Source organism: Anarhichas minor, unplaced genomic scaffold (genome assembly GCF_050575085.1).
Source record: "Anarhichas minor isolate MPS153535 unplaced genomic scaffold, ASM5057508v1 ptg000028l, whole genome shotgun sequence".
NCBI lineage: Eukaryota > Metazoa > Chordata > Actinopteri > Perciformes > Anarhichadidae > Anarhichas > Anarhichas minor.
This window is the reverse complement of record NW_027466474.1, coordinates 7,887,462-7,900,078: the sequence shown is the minus strand read 5'-3', so window position 1 is coordinate 7,900,078 and position 12,617 is coordinate 7,887,462. Positions and strand designations below refer to the sequence as shown.

General features: G+C 40.2%; 2 protein-coding genes across 2 annotated transcripts; both read right to left on the bottom strand.

Annotated features, from left to right (window-relative positions):
• Nucleotides 1-205: 205 nt before the first annotated feature.
• On the bottom strand, nt 206-4,029 carry LOC142962716 (uncharacterized). Its single transcript, XM_076103340.1, has 4 exons — nt 3,640-4,029; nt 2,630-2,730; nt 2,470-2,545; nt 206-2,195 (listed from the first exon to the last, which is right to left on the bottom strand). Exons 1-4 carry the CDS (start codon nt 3,932-3,934, stop codon nt 1,426-1,428), a joined length of 1,242 nt encoding a protein of 413 aa, XP_075959455.1. The 5' UTR covers nt 3,935-4,029; the 3' UTR covers nt 206-1,425.
• A 529-nt stretch (nt 4,030-4,558) lies between these two features.
• On the bottom strand, nt 4,559-8,559 carry smtnl1 (smoothelin-like 1). Its single transcript, XM_076103886.1, has 5 exons — nt 8,292-8,559; nt 6,286-6,959; nt 6,078-6,192; nt 5,801-5,952; nt 4,559-5,252 (listed from the first exon to the last, which is right to left on the bottom strand). Exons 1-5 carry the CDS (start codon nt 8,370-8,372, stop codon nt 4,913-4,915), a joined length of 1,362 nt encoding a protein of 453 aa, XP_075960001.1. The 5' UTR covers nt 8,373-8,559; the 3' UTR covers nt 4,559-4,912.
• Between the last annotated feature and the right edge of the window lie 4,058 nt (nt 8,560-12,617).

Genomic DNA, 12,617 nt, shown 5'->3' with positions numbered 1-12,617 from the left:
CCAAAGCCAAACAAGTAGGATGTCGATAAACCTCACTCTAGTGTGGGCAGGGTGGAAAGAGGAACAATGCAAGGAATTTCCCCCAGTTTCCTTAAGAGTCCCCCCACAGCGCAACAGTATGAGTAAACCTGAGTCACAATAATCACTGGGAACACAAACAATGCTGCACCCTAGGGGTGTAAAATAATAGGTGACTCGTCAGACATTGAAAGCTGTTTTAAAAAATCTATATTTATTAATAATTGCATATCCAGGATACAAATCCACAAACATACACACTAAAATGATTATTGCAATCATTCTGAAACTATATGAGAAGTACAAAAAGAGTATAAGAGAGCTGCAACAGAGACAACAGTGGAGGTAGTTTGCTTTTTAAATGAAACACACACTTACACATATTAATGAAATAAAACGTGTCTCCTTAAAAGGCAGCTTACTATACAGTAAGCAAACATTTTAAATTCCTAATAAGTTATAATGTTCAGATTGATAAATCAGTCAGACATTTAGTCAGTGTATCTGGGATTTGTTGTCAACTCTGTCATGTGAGAAACTTTCAAAACAGTTTAAAACACTCAACATTAGCATTCTTGTAACATTTGTACCAAATTATACCAAAGGTTGGCAATCAGTAGAAATGTATTAACCATATCAGAACTGATTTTGCCAGACAGGTTATAAAATGATCTCCCTTTAATATCTGCATTAGGCCAATGTGGGCACATCAATGATGGGTATAAATCACAATATATATCAAAATCGTGAAAACACACTTTAGATTTTATCCATAACACCTATGGCAACACATGCAGATTAAAATCTGCATGTGTTGCACGCTTAGTGTTCACATGATTGTGCACATGGTTTCCTCCTGCAACCATGGGAAAGATTCTCATGTGTTGCATGTGTTGTCAGATAACTCAAGATAGCAACTGTGAATGTTTCTAATAATGACTGTAATTCACACAATGCATGTTTACTTATCTAGCATTGAGCTACAGTTGTATCATATGCAGAGCTGGTCATGTTTTTGAGTATGTATTTAATTCAAATTAAATTAAGATGCTGTATATGTTCCTTGAATGATGAATAAGGCATTCGTTTTTCTGCTTTTAAAGACAGTTTAAAAAAGGAAGGATGAAGGCATTTTAGTTCAGCAGGTTGTTTTCCTTGAATTAAAAAGTCTGTTCTTATTGAACAGATATCAGGCTTGTTTGTGCCCTTATGTTGAAACGCAACACTCCATTGATATTGGGTCAAATGTACTTGTCAAGCACATTTGACCCACGACAGGTTCTTGACAACTACACAAACACACATGAAACACATAGCACCCAAATACACAAAGTGTCAGTAAAAGTAACATGCTGAAAAATGTTAAATTCCATGTTAATTCGTTTATATCTTTGCGTACTTTCATGGTCAGAGCACCCCGTTTGTATTGTGTGTGATCATGTGCCTGCGCAGATTGCTGGGGTTGTTGAAGCTGGCGATGCACTGATTGCAGGTGTACGGCTTCTCTCCGGAGTGAGTCCGCAGGTGGATCTTCAGGCTGCCGTTCTGCGTGAAGCGTTTCCCGCACTGCGCACAAGCGTACGGCTTCTCCCCGGTGTGAATGCGCATGTGGATGCTCAGCGTGGTCTTGTTGACGAACGACTTGCCGCAAAAGGTGCAAAGAACGGGCGACTCCCCGGTGTGACTCGCCCGGTGCACGATCAGGTCTTCGCGGCTTAAGAAGCGCTCGCCACAGAAGCTGCAGTCCAGGGATTTGCTGACGCCGTGAGGGAAGATGTTCTGCTGCTGGGCGAACTGGCTGACATGACTGGGGTGCCCCACTTGACCGTCAGCTCCTACTATCTGTGTTTTCGTTGAAGCCATTTGGGTGGAATGATTCCGCTCCAGTTGGCTGTTTCTGTTATCCGGCATCCCTCTCGTTGGGGCTCTGTCGTCGGCACCAGTTGTGAAATTCAGGAGGCTGTCGTGGCTGACGTTGTGGTCCGGAGACAGAGAGGTAAAAGCCTGGAGTTCAGAGGCAGTAAACAGGGAGTCGCTCTCCTCCTGCAGAGGCCCTTCCCCTCGTCCGTGAACACTCACGATTCTCAGCTCCTCATTATCACCCGTCAGGCAGGACTCATTCGGAGTCCCTGTAGAAACGCCAGCCTGCGTGCTGTGGTTTCCAAAGTCGTCCTGACCTAAAAAGACAAACCACAAAATGACTTTTTTAATCAGTTGGTTTATGAAACTTTTAGACTGGGGCTTGTATACAAGGACATCATTTGTATCAAGAAGCTTTAAGTAGCTTCAGCAAAGTCTACGTTGTAGTACTGACTGAAAATAATGTTATGTCAACAAATCTCCTAAAAAGGCAAAACTAACAATGGATTTCTACAATTAACAATACTAACTACGCATTGTCAGTGTAGACACTACATGCGACTGATACTCCTGCGTCTGTTGACTACTCACCTCCAACTGGTCCACATCCTCCCACGTCATCTTCATCTTTGATCAGGATGATATCTGGGCTCTCCACATCTGCACACTAACAAATAAGAATATTTACGCATGAGCAAAAAAAAACAAAAAAAAACTTTTAGTTACTGAAAGTACTTGCAATGTATTTTACCTCCACTTGAGTTTCAGAGGAGGAAATCTTGCTCTCCAATCGTAGAGAGATAGAAGCAGCTTCCACAACAGGCTTTGGAGCCAATGGTGGCTTAATGACAACTAGAGGGAATAAAAGACATCAAGAAGCCGAGTACAAACATCAATCTCCTAAACATGCTGCACATACTTCTAGCTGTGAATTCACCAATTTACAGAGTAAGAGCTTTATAATTGGTCACACAGTGAAGCTATTGATAAGATATTTCAATATGTGGAGCACTTCCCCACTGGGCCCCTGTGTAACAAGTATTGTTTCTTTAGCATGTATATTATTTGAGATTTTGATGATTTAATGCCAACTCCAATACATCCCCATTCAAATTAAACTTTTTTTTCATTAGTTATAACATATCAAAAAGCAACAAATGTACAGTCTCCAAAATATGATGAACAAGTTAAAAGTAGAAGCATGTTTATTAAAATAGTGAAACATCACAGTTTCCTAGAGTCCAAGGTGACATCATTATAGTCATAATAACAATTATCATGGATCATTTGTCCAGCATTTTAACTTGCAATATATTAAGTTAGAGGTAGATATATTAAATCAATATTTAATCGAAATCGTGCCGGTCACAACTGAGTCAGTGATGTATCTAAAGAAGATAAACTAGTTTTAATCAAAATGTGCATTCACTTTATACACTCTAGCCAAAATACAATCAACATTAGATATTTCTATATTTAGCCATAATAATGAACTTAAATTAAACTAACGTTAGTCATAAATCAAACATGTTATTAAAGTGAATCAGTTAATTAATGGACCACCTTCCGGGGTACACGAGAGCAAAGAACCATGTTGTTGTGTGTGTGTCACGTGATGAAAAACAGCCGTTCATTAACGTTTGCTTTTAGAACGAGAACCCTAACAGCAACTGTTACAGCTCGTTTTAATTAGAATAAAACTAAATTGGTTGAAACTTTGCATTTGACGAAATACTCGTTTGAAGTAAAAGTACTCGTTACCGTGTGTTTTAGCCCGTGGTTTGGGGATATTCCCTCTGATCGGGGAGAAGCGGCTCACCGGCCGGTTGTTCCTGGTCTGCAGCCGGAGGGAGAAGAGCTCGCTCCTCATCACCTTCATCCGCATCCTCAGGGCTTCGTTCTCCCTCACGCTCTGCGTTAGATGCAGGCGGAGAGACGACGAGCCCTCAGAGAACAGCTGACTGATCTCCACCACCGCCGCCTTCACCAGCACGTCCATTATGGACAAAAGCTGAGACTCCAGATTCTGACTGCCCGGCGGCATGTCTGTGGACATGTTTCAATTTCCTGCCTCCGAGAGTTACGTAGGGGGGGAGAAAAAGAGCTCCACGCAGTCGTTGGGTTAGCAAACAAAAGGGTCAACACAATGGCTTTTCCGGTTGCGAGGCTGGTTACCGTAACCCATAGAAAGCAGGGGCAGTTTCAGTTCCTGTGTTTAGTTCATGTTTGTCTTGGTTATTCTGGAGCCTATCTGGTCAGAATTGTTTATGTATTGATTTATAATAAAACCTCAACAGTTAACCTGGGCTCTGATATTAACGAGCAATACAAAATAATTATTTAAGACACAATCAATGATATCTTAATGGTCTAATTGAGAGATGATAGAGTGAAACTACATGGAAAAAAAGGCTTGTTTTTTGACTCATGTGTAAATCTTTGTTTTATTAGAAACTATTATAGCTGGTAATCCACTGCTATTCATTTTAATGTTGGGGAAACCCTGCTATTTGTAGACCTCAGATCCTCCCTTGAACAACATACAACAACAATAGCGTCATCACTGATAAAGAACAAGAACAGTATGCTATAGTTATTGGCTCAAAATCACAATGGATTCTTATCCACTGTATTGCTTTTGTATAAAGTAATATAATTTGTGTACTACAAACTGGCAAAATTATGAAAATTCGATCATCCATTATACTTGTTGTCATTCATTCCCATTCATATTGGCTGAGCATCACATCAACACAAAGATTTTCTGCCCAAACAACTTTCTAATTCACAAGTTCATCATTTTATTATTTTTTAGACTAAACATTTATTATCTCAAAACAAACATATGCAAAAAATCATCAACACACAGCATAATACACTTTCAAAAATATAGCTAATTAAAGTCACATTGCCAGTAGTCAATCCAACACCAAACTAAGACTTACTCATTGAAGTACCACAGCCATTAACCATCCTCTTGGTCTTTTCAGTCTTTCTGTTTGCAGTCAGTCTGTTTTTGAGGACTCTGTCTTGATTAACACTCCTCCCTCTCACAGCTGTTTGATGTATTTTCTTCCTTGCCAGCACCCTCTGTCTCTGTAATATCTCCCTGTTGCTCCTCTTGGCTCTCCATCGCCCCGTGCTCAGCAGACTCACCCCCCTCCGGTGACACCTCTCCCTTCTCTTTCTCCTCTCCCCCATCGCCAGATTTGTTGTCTTTCTCCTCCTTTTCTTTGTCCTTCCTCTCTTTCTCTATTTTAGAGAGGCTGTGGCAGAGGGACTGGACATATGTGAATACACACATGGGGTCCGGGTGTTTACCCATCATGATCATGTCCTCCACTTCCAGCAGAGGGCAGCAGTCGGCCAGGGACCTGAGTGAGGTGACGGGGGGAGGACAGAGAGGAAAGGAAAGGAAAGGAGAGAACTGAGGTGAGACAAAACAGTGACATACAGAAAAGTAACTACAGAGAGAAAGAGAGTCCTGATCTTTGCACTGATTTGGGTGTGGTCATTTTAAATTGGGGCAATGAGGCAACATACATGCACTAACAGATTGTTTTGGCCACTTGTAAGCAGCAGAAACAAGTTATGAAGAGAACATTGACTTATCGTCAAGTTGAAATGGCGAACATGTTATCATACCTATATATATTCCAGGAGTTATGAGCAACGTTATCATTCATTTGGACTCATGTTTCTGTCCTGATGAGTGTAAACATTGTTAGAACAACAACTGCTTCTCTGTAATTGTTGTGCATACTGGATGACAAAGAAGTACTTGAAATGCCATCTGTCTTATTGTATTGTTATTGTGTTAATGTTTCATGCTGCCTTGATGCAAAACAAATGTATTCTTGTGGGATGATAATGATCTGAACTGAGAAAAGAAATGAAGGGGAGGTAGTTAAATACTCCATACTCTGCAGTTTGGAAGGCCAGAGTGAAGTTTTTCTCCCTCTCCTTTGGACTTAGGGAGCTGTAGTCAAAAGCATCAGGAAAAAAACGATGGATCAGAGCGCAGAACGCCAACCCGTCACACCAGGATGATGAGAAGTTTTCTATGTCGACACCCTAAAAGGTCAAGGGACAGGAAGATAGACAAACCAAGGCTTATTCATGTTATTGTGTAAAATCTCTTGTCCCAAATGGGCGCCAAATCTTGAAATTTGGTGATGTAGATTGTGTGTTGAACTCACATCATAGTTGCGAGTCTTGCTGCGACACCACTGAAGCATCTTCTGTTTGATTGAAGCTCCTGTCGCAGCAGCTGCAGATGACCTCTGAACTTTGAAGTTGCGGGGTGTTGGTGTCCTACAAATGACACAATATCGCACATTTTCTACTGAAACCCTAATTTTCATATTTACTGTCACTGAGGTATACTGGTATCGTACAATCACTTACTCTGGTGCACCTTGCTGGAACTTGGCAATGATGTCTTGTTTAGCTGCTGCTCTCATAGAGCGTGCAGATTGTCTTGGTCGGGACACAGAAGAAGAGGGAGGACCACTCTTTCTTTTGGGCTTCCCTTGCTTTTCTACCTCCTTAATCTTTGCTTTGTCTTTCGTTTCTATGTCAACTTCCTCAACTTTTTTCTTCTCTGCCTCTTTTGCTGTCTTTTCCTCGCTATCTCTTTCTGCTTCTTTCGCCTTTCCCTCTGTTTTACTCTTCTTTTTCTCTTTGTTTTTGTCTGTCATCTCCTCTCCATCTCTCTCAGTCTCGCAACTCTTGACCTCTTCCACCTGCCGACCTTTCTTCTCTTCCTCCCTCTCTCCCTCCCTCTCTCCCTCCCCATCTTTTTCTCCACTTGTCGGTTCAGGATCTTTCACATCAGCGTCAGTGGAGGCTTTGTCTTCTGAATTTCCAGCCTCTTCAGCGTCACCTTCAGCATGCTCTGATGGAGGAGTCTGGGGCTTGTCTTTATCTCCAGCACTGGCCTCCCCTTCTCCTACCGGCTCTAGTACTGCATCCTCCTCCCCTTTCTCCCCCACTTTCATTACCCCCAGACCTTCCACTGTCTCCCCTGCTGGAGGCTCCTTCCCTGGGTCTTTACTCTCCTCCAGCTCTGGCTCATCAGTCTGGAGGACAAGCGGCATAAAAGAGAGTTTAGTATAACTTCCATTTCCAATATGATCATTCTCCCTTGGCCAAGGTATTGATCGAATGGCAGACTAAAACATATGTTTATTTATTTTCTTAGGTAGGATAATGTATCTTGATGTATCTGTCAATGAATATTTTAAACATTTTTCTGATCTGACCTGTTCACTCATCAATGTGTCAAACGCAAATCATTTAAAATCAGCCTGACTGAGCCATGGGGGAAGTAGCTGTAGCTCACAACTACATAAAATATCGTCACCTCACTTCACTCATTAGACATGTTTATTAGTCTGGGAGCTAATGAAGAGTTTTAGTTTATAAAAACTATAATTATAACTTAAAGGACATACATGAGTGGAAGCCTAACACATTCTGTTGTTTTCTTGCTCCAGTTTCACTGCAGAGACACATTAAGGTCTCTGTTTAAAGGATTTTAAAAAGTACAAAGAAGAGTTTTCAGTTAATCTGGTGACAGACTTTTTGGAATCATTCCTAAGAACATGACTTGTGTTTGAAAAACATTATTTAAGATGTTCTAAAATTAGTGTCCACACTTTCCTCTGGGGATCACACAGGGTCCTCAAACTAGAAAGCTTGATGTAACGTGAGACCTGAAGCTCCACTCTGGGACTTGTTGAGTATGAACACAGCTGAGAGGTTGAACTTTCAGATGGAAAATGTTCCTTTTGTATTTTGTTAAATCACACCCGAACCCTAAAATATGGGTCAACTTCATTCCAAGGAAACATTTTTAAATCCACAACTAATCAATAAACAAAACCCCCTTGACTCTCTACGTTTAAATATAAAGTCGTTTCCTATGATATGAGTGCTGTTCCATCAAATTGAGGAAGAAAATGTGTGATTAGTCAGTTGAGGGTCATACAATCTTTTTTGAAACTTCAACAAAATCTTTAGGGATTTCATCGAGACAAAATGTGGCATGCAGAATTTTCAGTTTAAAAGATGAATGTAATGATTTTTGAAATGTATAATCTGGTAAAATGTCAGAGCAAGAAGAGTCACACCAGGTCAGACCTTGGACCGGTGACTCATCAGAGGGAACAGGAAACTCCACTTTGCATAACTTGTGTGTCTCTGTGTGTTACGCTCTGCAGCCAGGAGTAAGAACAGGTGTAGCACAGCAAATTCAGCCAAAACCACGTCAACTGTCCAAACACAACACCTGCCATGGCCACAAATAAACTCACTGCCTTTTCCTGGTACTGATGGTGACACCGGTCATTGCTAGAAGTGTGAACACTTTAAAGCTGCAACTTAAAAGGAAAATGCAAAAACACACAGACCTGGTTGTTGTTGTTGGTGTCAGTCTGACTAGTGGTCTCTGTAGACCCAGATGTCTCCTGGCTGGGCAATTCCCCATCCATGATGACAATAAATGTCTGTTTGTCCACGGGATCAAAGGTCAAATCAGACTTTCTTTTCAACTAATGCCCCAGGACTCTGAAACGACCACTTCTGTCTTCCCTAGAAAGTTCTCATTCAGTCGAAGGTGAATCCTCCTCACAGGAAGCCTGCTCAAAGTCTTCCCACTACTCTACTTTGCTTGCCCTGTTCCTGTCTTACTCTCTCCCCCTCTCTGTCAGCGCTGCCCCTGTGTTTGTGATGTATGTGTATGTTGGTTTGTGGATACCCGCCTTCACCCCCTTTCACCAGACACCCCCACCCTCTGCTTTGTGAAGATGCCTATGCCTCTTTATCTGACCTTTTGAGCAACACATGGTCCCGAAATAGAGTCCCAGTGACATAGGCGCAGTCCAACGGGCCAGACAGCTGCATCTGCTGTGGAAACCGTGGCTGTACACACACACATATAATGCACACGTGGGTGCATGCATGCAGTTTATTGCACATGCTCACAGACACACAATCTGCCACTTACATTTCACCCGTAATATGTATTGTTGATTTGTATATATACACCAAAGAGTCTTTAAAACTGGATAAACTGGTGCACCATTCGACTAAGCTTTAACATCTTTTAATCCCTTTAGAAGTTCTCATGCGTTTAATGGGATTTTGAAAATGGCTGACCAATGAAATTGTTTGATTTTTTCAAATGTATTTATTTTTTATAACCAATACAGGCAGAGATGGGCAAAAATACATCAAAATGTATTTTGATACAAAATACAAAATACCCCTCAAATAAATGTATTAAAATAAAATACAAAATACTGGTGCCAGAAAATGTAACAAAATACAATACATGTATTTTGTATTTAAAATATAGGAAATACTTTTTTCTGGATTTTCCGTTTTCTCACAATTTGGTATAGCAGAGCATTCAGGTATGGGCTATATAATATAATAATAATATAATATAATTATATATAATGTACACAAAGCTCTGGTGAACCCCACAAAAAGGAAGAACAGTCACAGACATGTTGTCCACCCGGCCAACTGTAGAATGTATGAAATATTAAAACTAAGAATACTTTCATAATATGCCTTTTAAATAAAATAAATTGGATATTTAATGTTTTTTTTTAACAAATGGACATCTACTGTCTGTTAGCCTGGCTAACTGTGAACTATATTATCTGCCAGTAATTGATATGGCATTATGACATTCACATTGGGAAGATACAGCATAACTTGTAATACAGTGCAAGATTAGATGGTCAGACATCTCTTGATAAGGTTATCATGAACATACAAGCTCCCAATCTCTCTCTTCCGCTAGCTACCCGACTGATAAGTTAACTTGCTAAACACTGGCTATGCACTAGCCTAGACAGCATGCTAGCGTCATTAGCATGTTAGCATCGATCGCTAGCTTGATATTACAACCATCACCATGTTGTATATACAATAGGCTATGTAGCCAGACCCAGACATCAATTATACATCAAGCTAGTTGACATCTGTCACACTCAGATACAATATTTAACTTGACAGACAATCCATTGAACTTGAAGATCTGAAGACTGAACTCGTGAACTGTTTTTTGATTTGTGGAGAAAGTATTTTGAGTATTTTAAATACAAAATTACTCCACTCTAAAGTATTTTGTTACAAATTACGTGAGATTTTTATCGGCCATATCAAATACAAATTACAAAATACTCAAAAGTAATTGAAATACGTATTTCAAATTCAAGTAATAGAAATACTGCCCATCTCTGAATACAGGAAAATGTAAAGGTGCCATGACAGTGAAACAGAAACCAATGGTTGCTTCCACAAATAACATTTGGGAATACTTATTACTAGGTGTTATAATGCAGCTCAGTCGCCAGGATTATTTTTAGTATTGTACGTTTTCATCCCTTTTTACTTTTTATATCATAAAATGTTTACAAGGCGTATACATATAAACTAGATACATGGTTAAACAAGACTATTCCAGCTTTTCAACTTCCCGTCCTGTCCGAAGAGTGCATCTACTCAATCAACACAAAACAGATGTTTTAAAAATAAATATCTATCTTTATTCCCACTCTGTCTGTCATTATGTTCTCCTATCCCCCACATCCTTCTTCTCCTCCTCCCTTCTGTTTAAGTCTTGGGGGCTATAAATATGTCAACGCCTTCTTGTGTTTCTGTCCCACTCTCCCCTACTCAATCTCTAAAGCACAACTGTGCATCTGTTGCACTTTGTGTGTTTGAAAACCAGATTTATAAAATTAAAAAGCAGAAACAAAGGAGATGTTGAGAGATCTACATTTAAGCGTTTATTAAAAATATAACATTGAAATAAAATTGCAATGGATGACAAAACCATGTTTTTTTGTAACTGTCTGTATGTGTGTGTGTGTGTGTGTGTGTGTGTGTGTGTGTGTGTGTGCATGGGTGGAGTCAAAGCTGCTGTGTGATTGCTGTCGTTCAGGGATCATCTGAAATTATTGTCTTTACTTTGACTGAAGTGCCTCATGCCAGTCGTGTTCTCCTTATCAAAATGTGTGTGTGTGGTTGTGTGTATGTGTGTGTGTATCTGGCCACAACAGAGGCTGCCTTGCATGCCTCTCTTTATGTGGTGGAGTAAACTCTTCCTGTTGTCCTTTACTTTTTGGACTAGATGCACAACAGTAGCAGCATCCTGATAAGAGGAAATTGTTTTTTACTTTCTAACATCGCAGAGTACACAGTTTGAAACTTTTGTAGACAGATCAAACAAGGATATATAAAAACAAACATTGTCTCAATTTGTTGCTTCATGAATCGTCATTAATTGTAAACTCATCATGCACATTGAATTACAAATGCGGCAGGAAGTTACACCTGTTTGACCTTGATGTGAATTGAACACATAATGGGTGGTTGTTACGCCCCCTGACTTAACGATGCCTCTTTAATGGTATTTTAGTGGGATGATCTTGAGTCAAGATCCAAAAGAGTCAAGGGACTACAGAACAATATTTCTATGTCACAGAACAAACTAGTCTAACCATCTTTGCACACAACCTTCTGATATTGCTCTGTAGGTCATTTAGGCAGGCTCAGCACTTTTCATATGGCACGAAGGATGTAAGGGATGGTAGGTTCTCTCCTCAACACATTGTGTGGGGGGTGTTACGCCCCTAAAACCAACATGGCAGAGCCGTGCAGTCTGCTACATTTTATGTATCTGAGGAAACTCATCTAAAAAAGTTATCAGTGCAGAGACATCACAGCAAGCAAGCATGATTTTAATCCTGACAGAGGGGGGTTGATCATCACGGATTGGTCCAGTTAAAACAACACACTGATATTTGGTGGCTGCGGGGTGCAATCATATGCAATGCCATTCAAAAACATATTTGTTCTTCAAATTAGTTTAGCTTACAGTGGAGGAAATGACATTAAAAAATATGAGTGCAGAGGATGTTATGGACGAGGAGTTTTACAGTTTAGATTTTACAGTGTTTCGGCTGACTCGGATAGTCAGCAGTATTCAGTCAAAGAGAAGCCGCTTGAGGATTGGCCGGCAGGGACCTTCCAAGCCCTCAGATCCCAACATCTTTGCTTTGAACGCTTTGATTTCTCTCTCCTTTACTAACCTACACCCTCGTGCATCAATACCCAACTCAAAGAAACGGATAATGTGGGAGCATATACCTCAGCTTTGCTCTATACGCTACTGTGCTATCACTGATGTGAAAACCACGTCCACCATTGTTTATCTCCTTGTTCATCAGTCACGTCCGTCATTTTGCTTCCTCTCGCTCCTTCCTCGTCCTTTCACACATTCACGTACACTCACCTAAACACATACTTGTTATGGTAGTTGTAGAATAGTTCGATTATTGGTCGGTATTGCTGAATTTAATCAACATACTTTTAAAGAGCAGTAGTCTGATGATTTGTGCATGTGTGTTGTGATCCCAGCTGGTTGTGATGGTGAGTGCTTAGATTCAACCCTTCACTGTTCAACTGATGAATGTAAAGCAGTCTTTAAATATTGCCATTCTGAGTAAACAACCCTTTTTGAGACAGTATCAACATTTCAGTTGATTGATCTCTGATCCCAGGGTGGTCCCCCGTTATCAATGCGTAATATTTTTTTCTTCTATTTATTCATAGTTCCATTGATACGATACATTTGTTTATAACTGAAGCTTTTATCGAACATGATTAAAGAGTGGTTTGACTCACATGCCAAAGAGCCAAGCAAGGACCAAACTGGT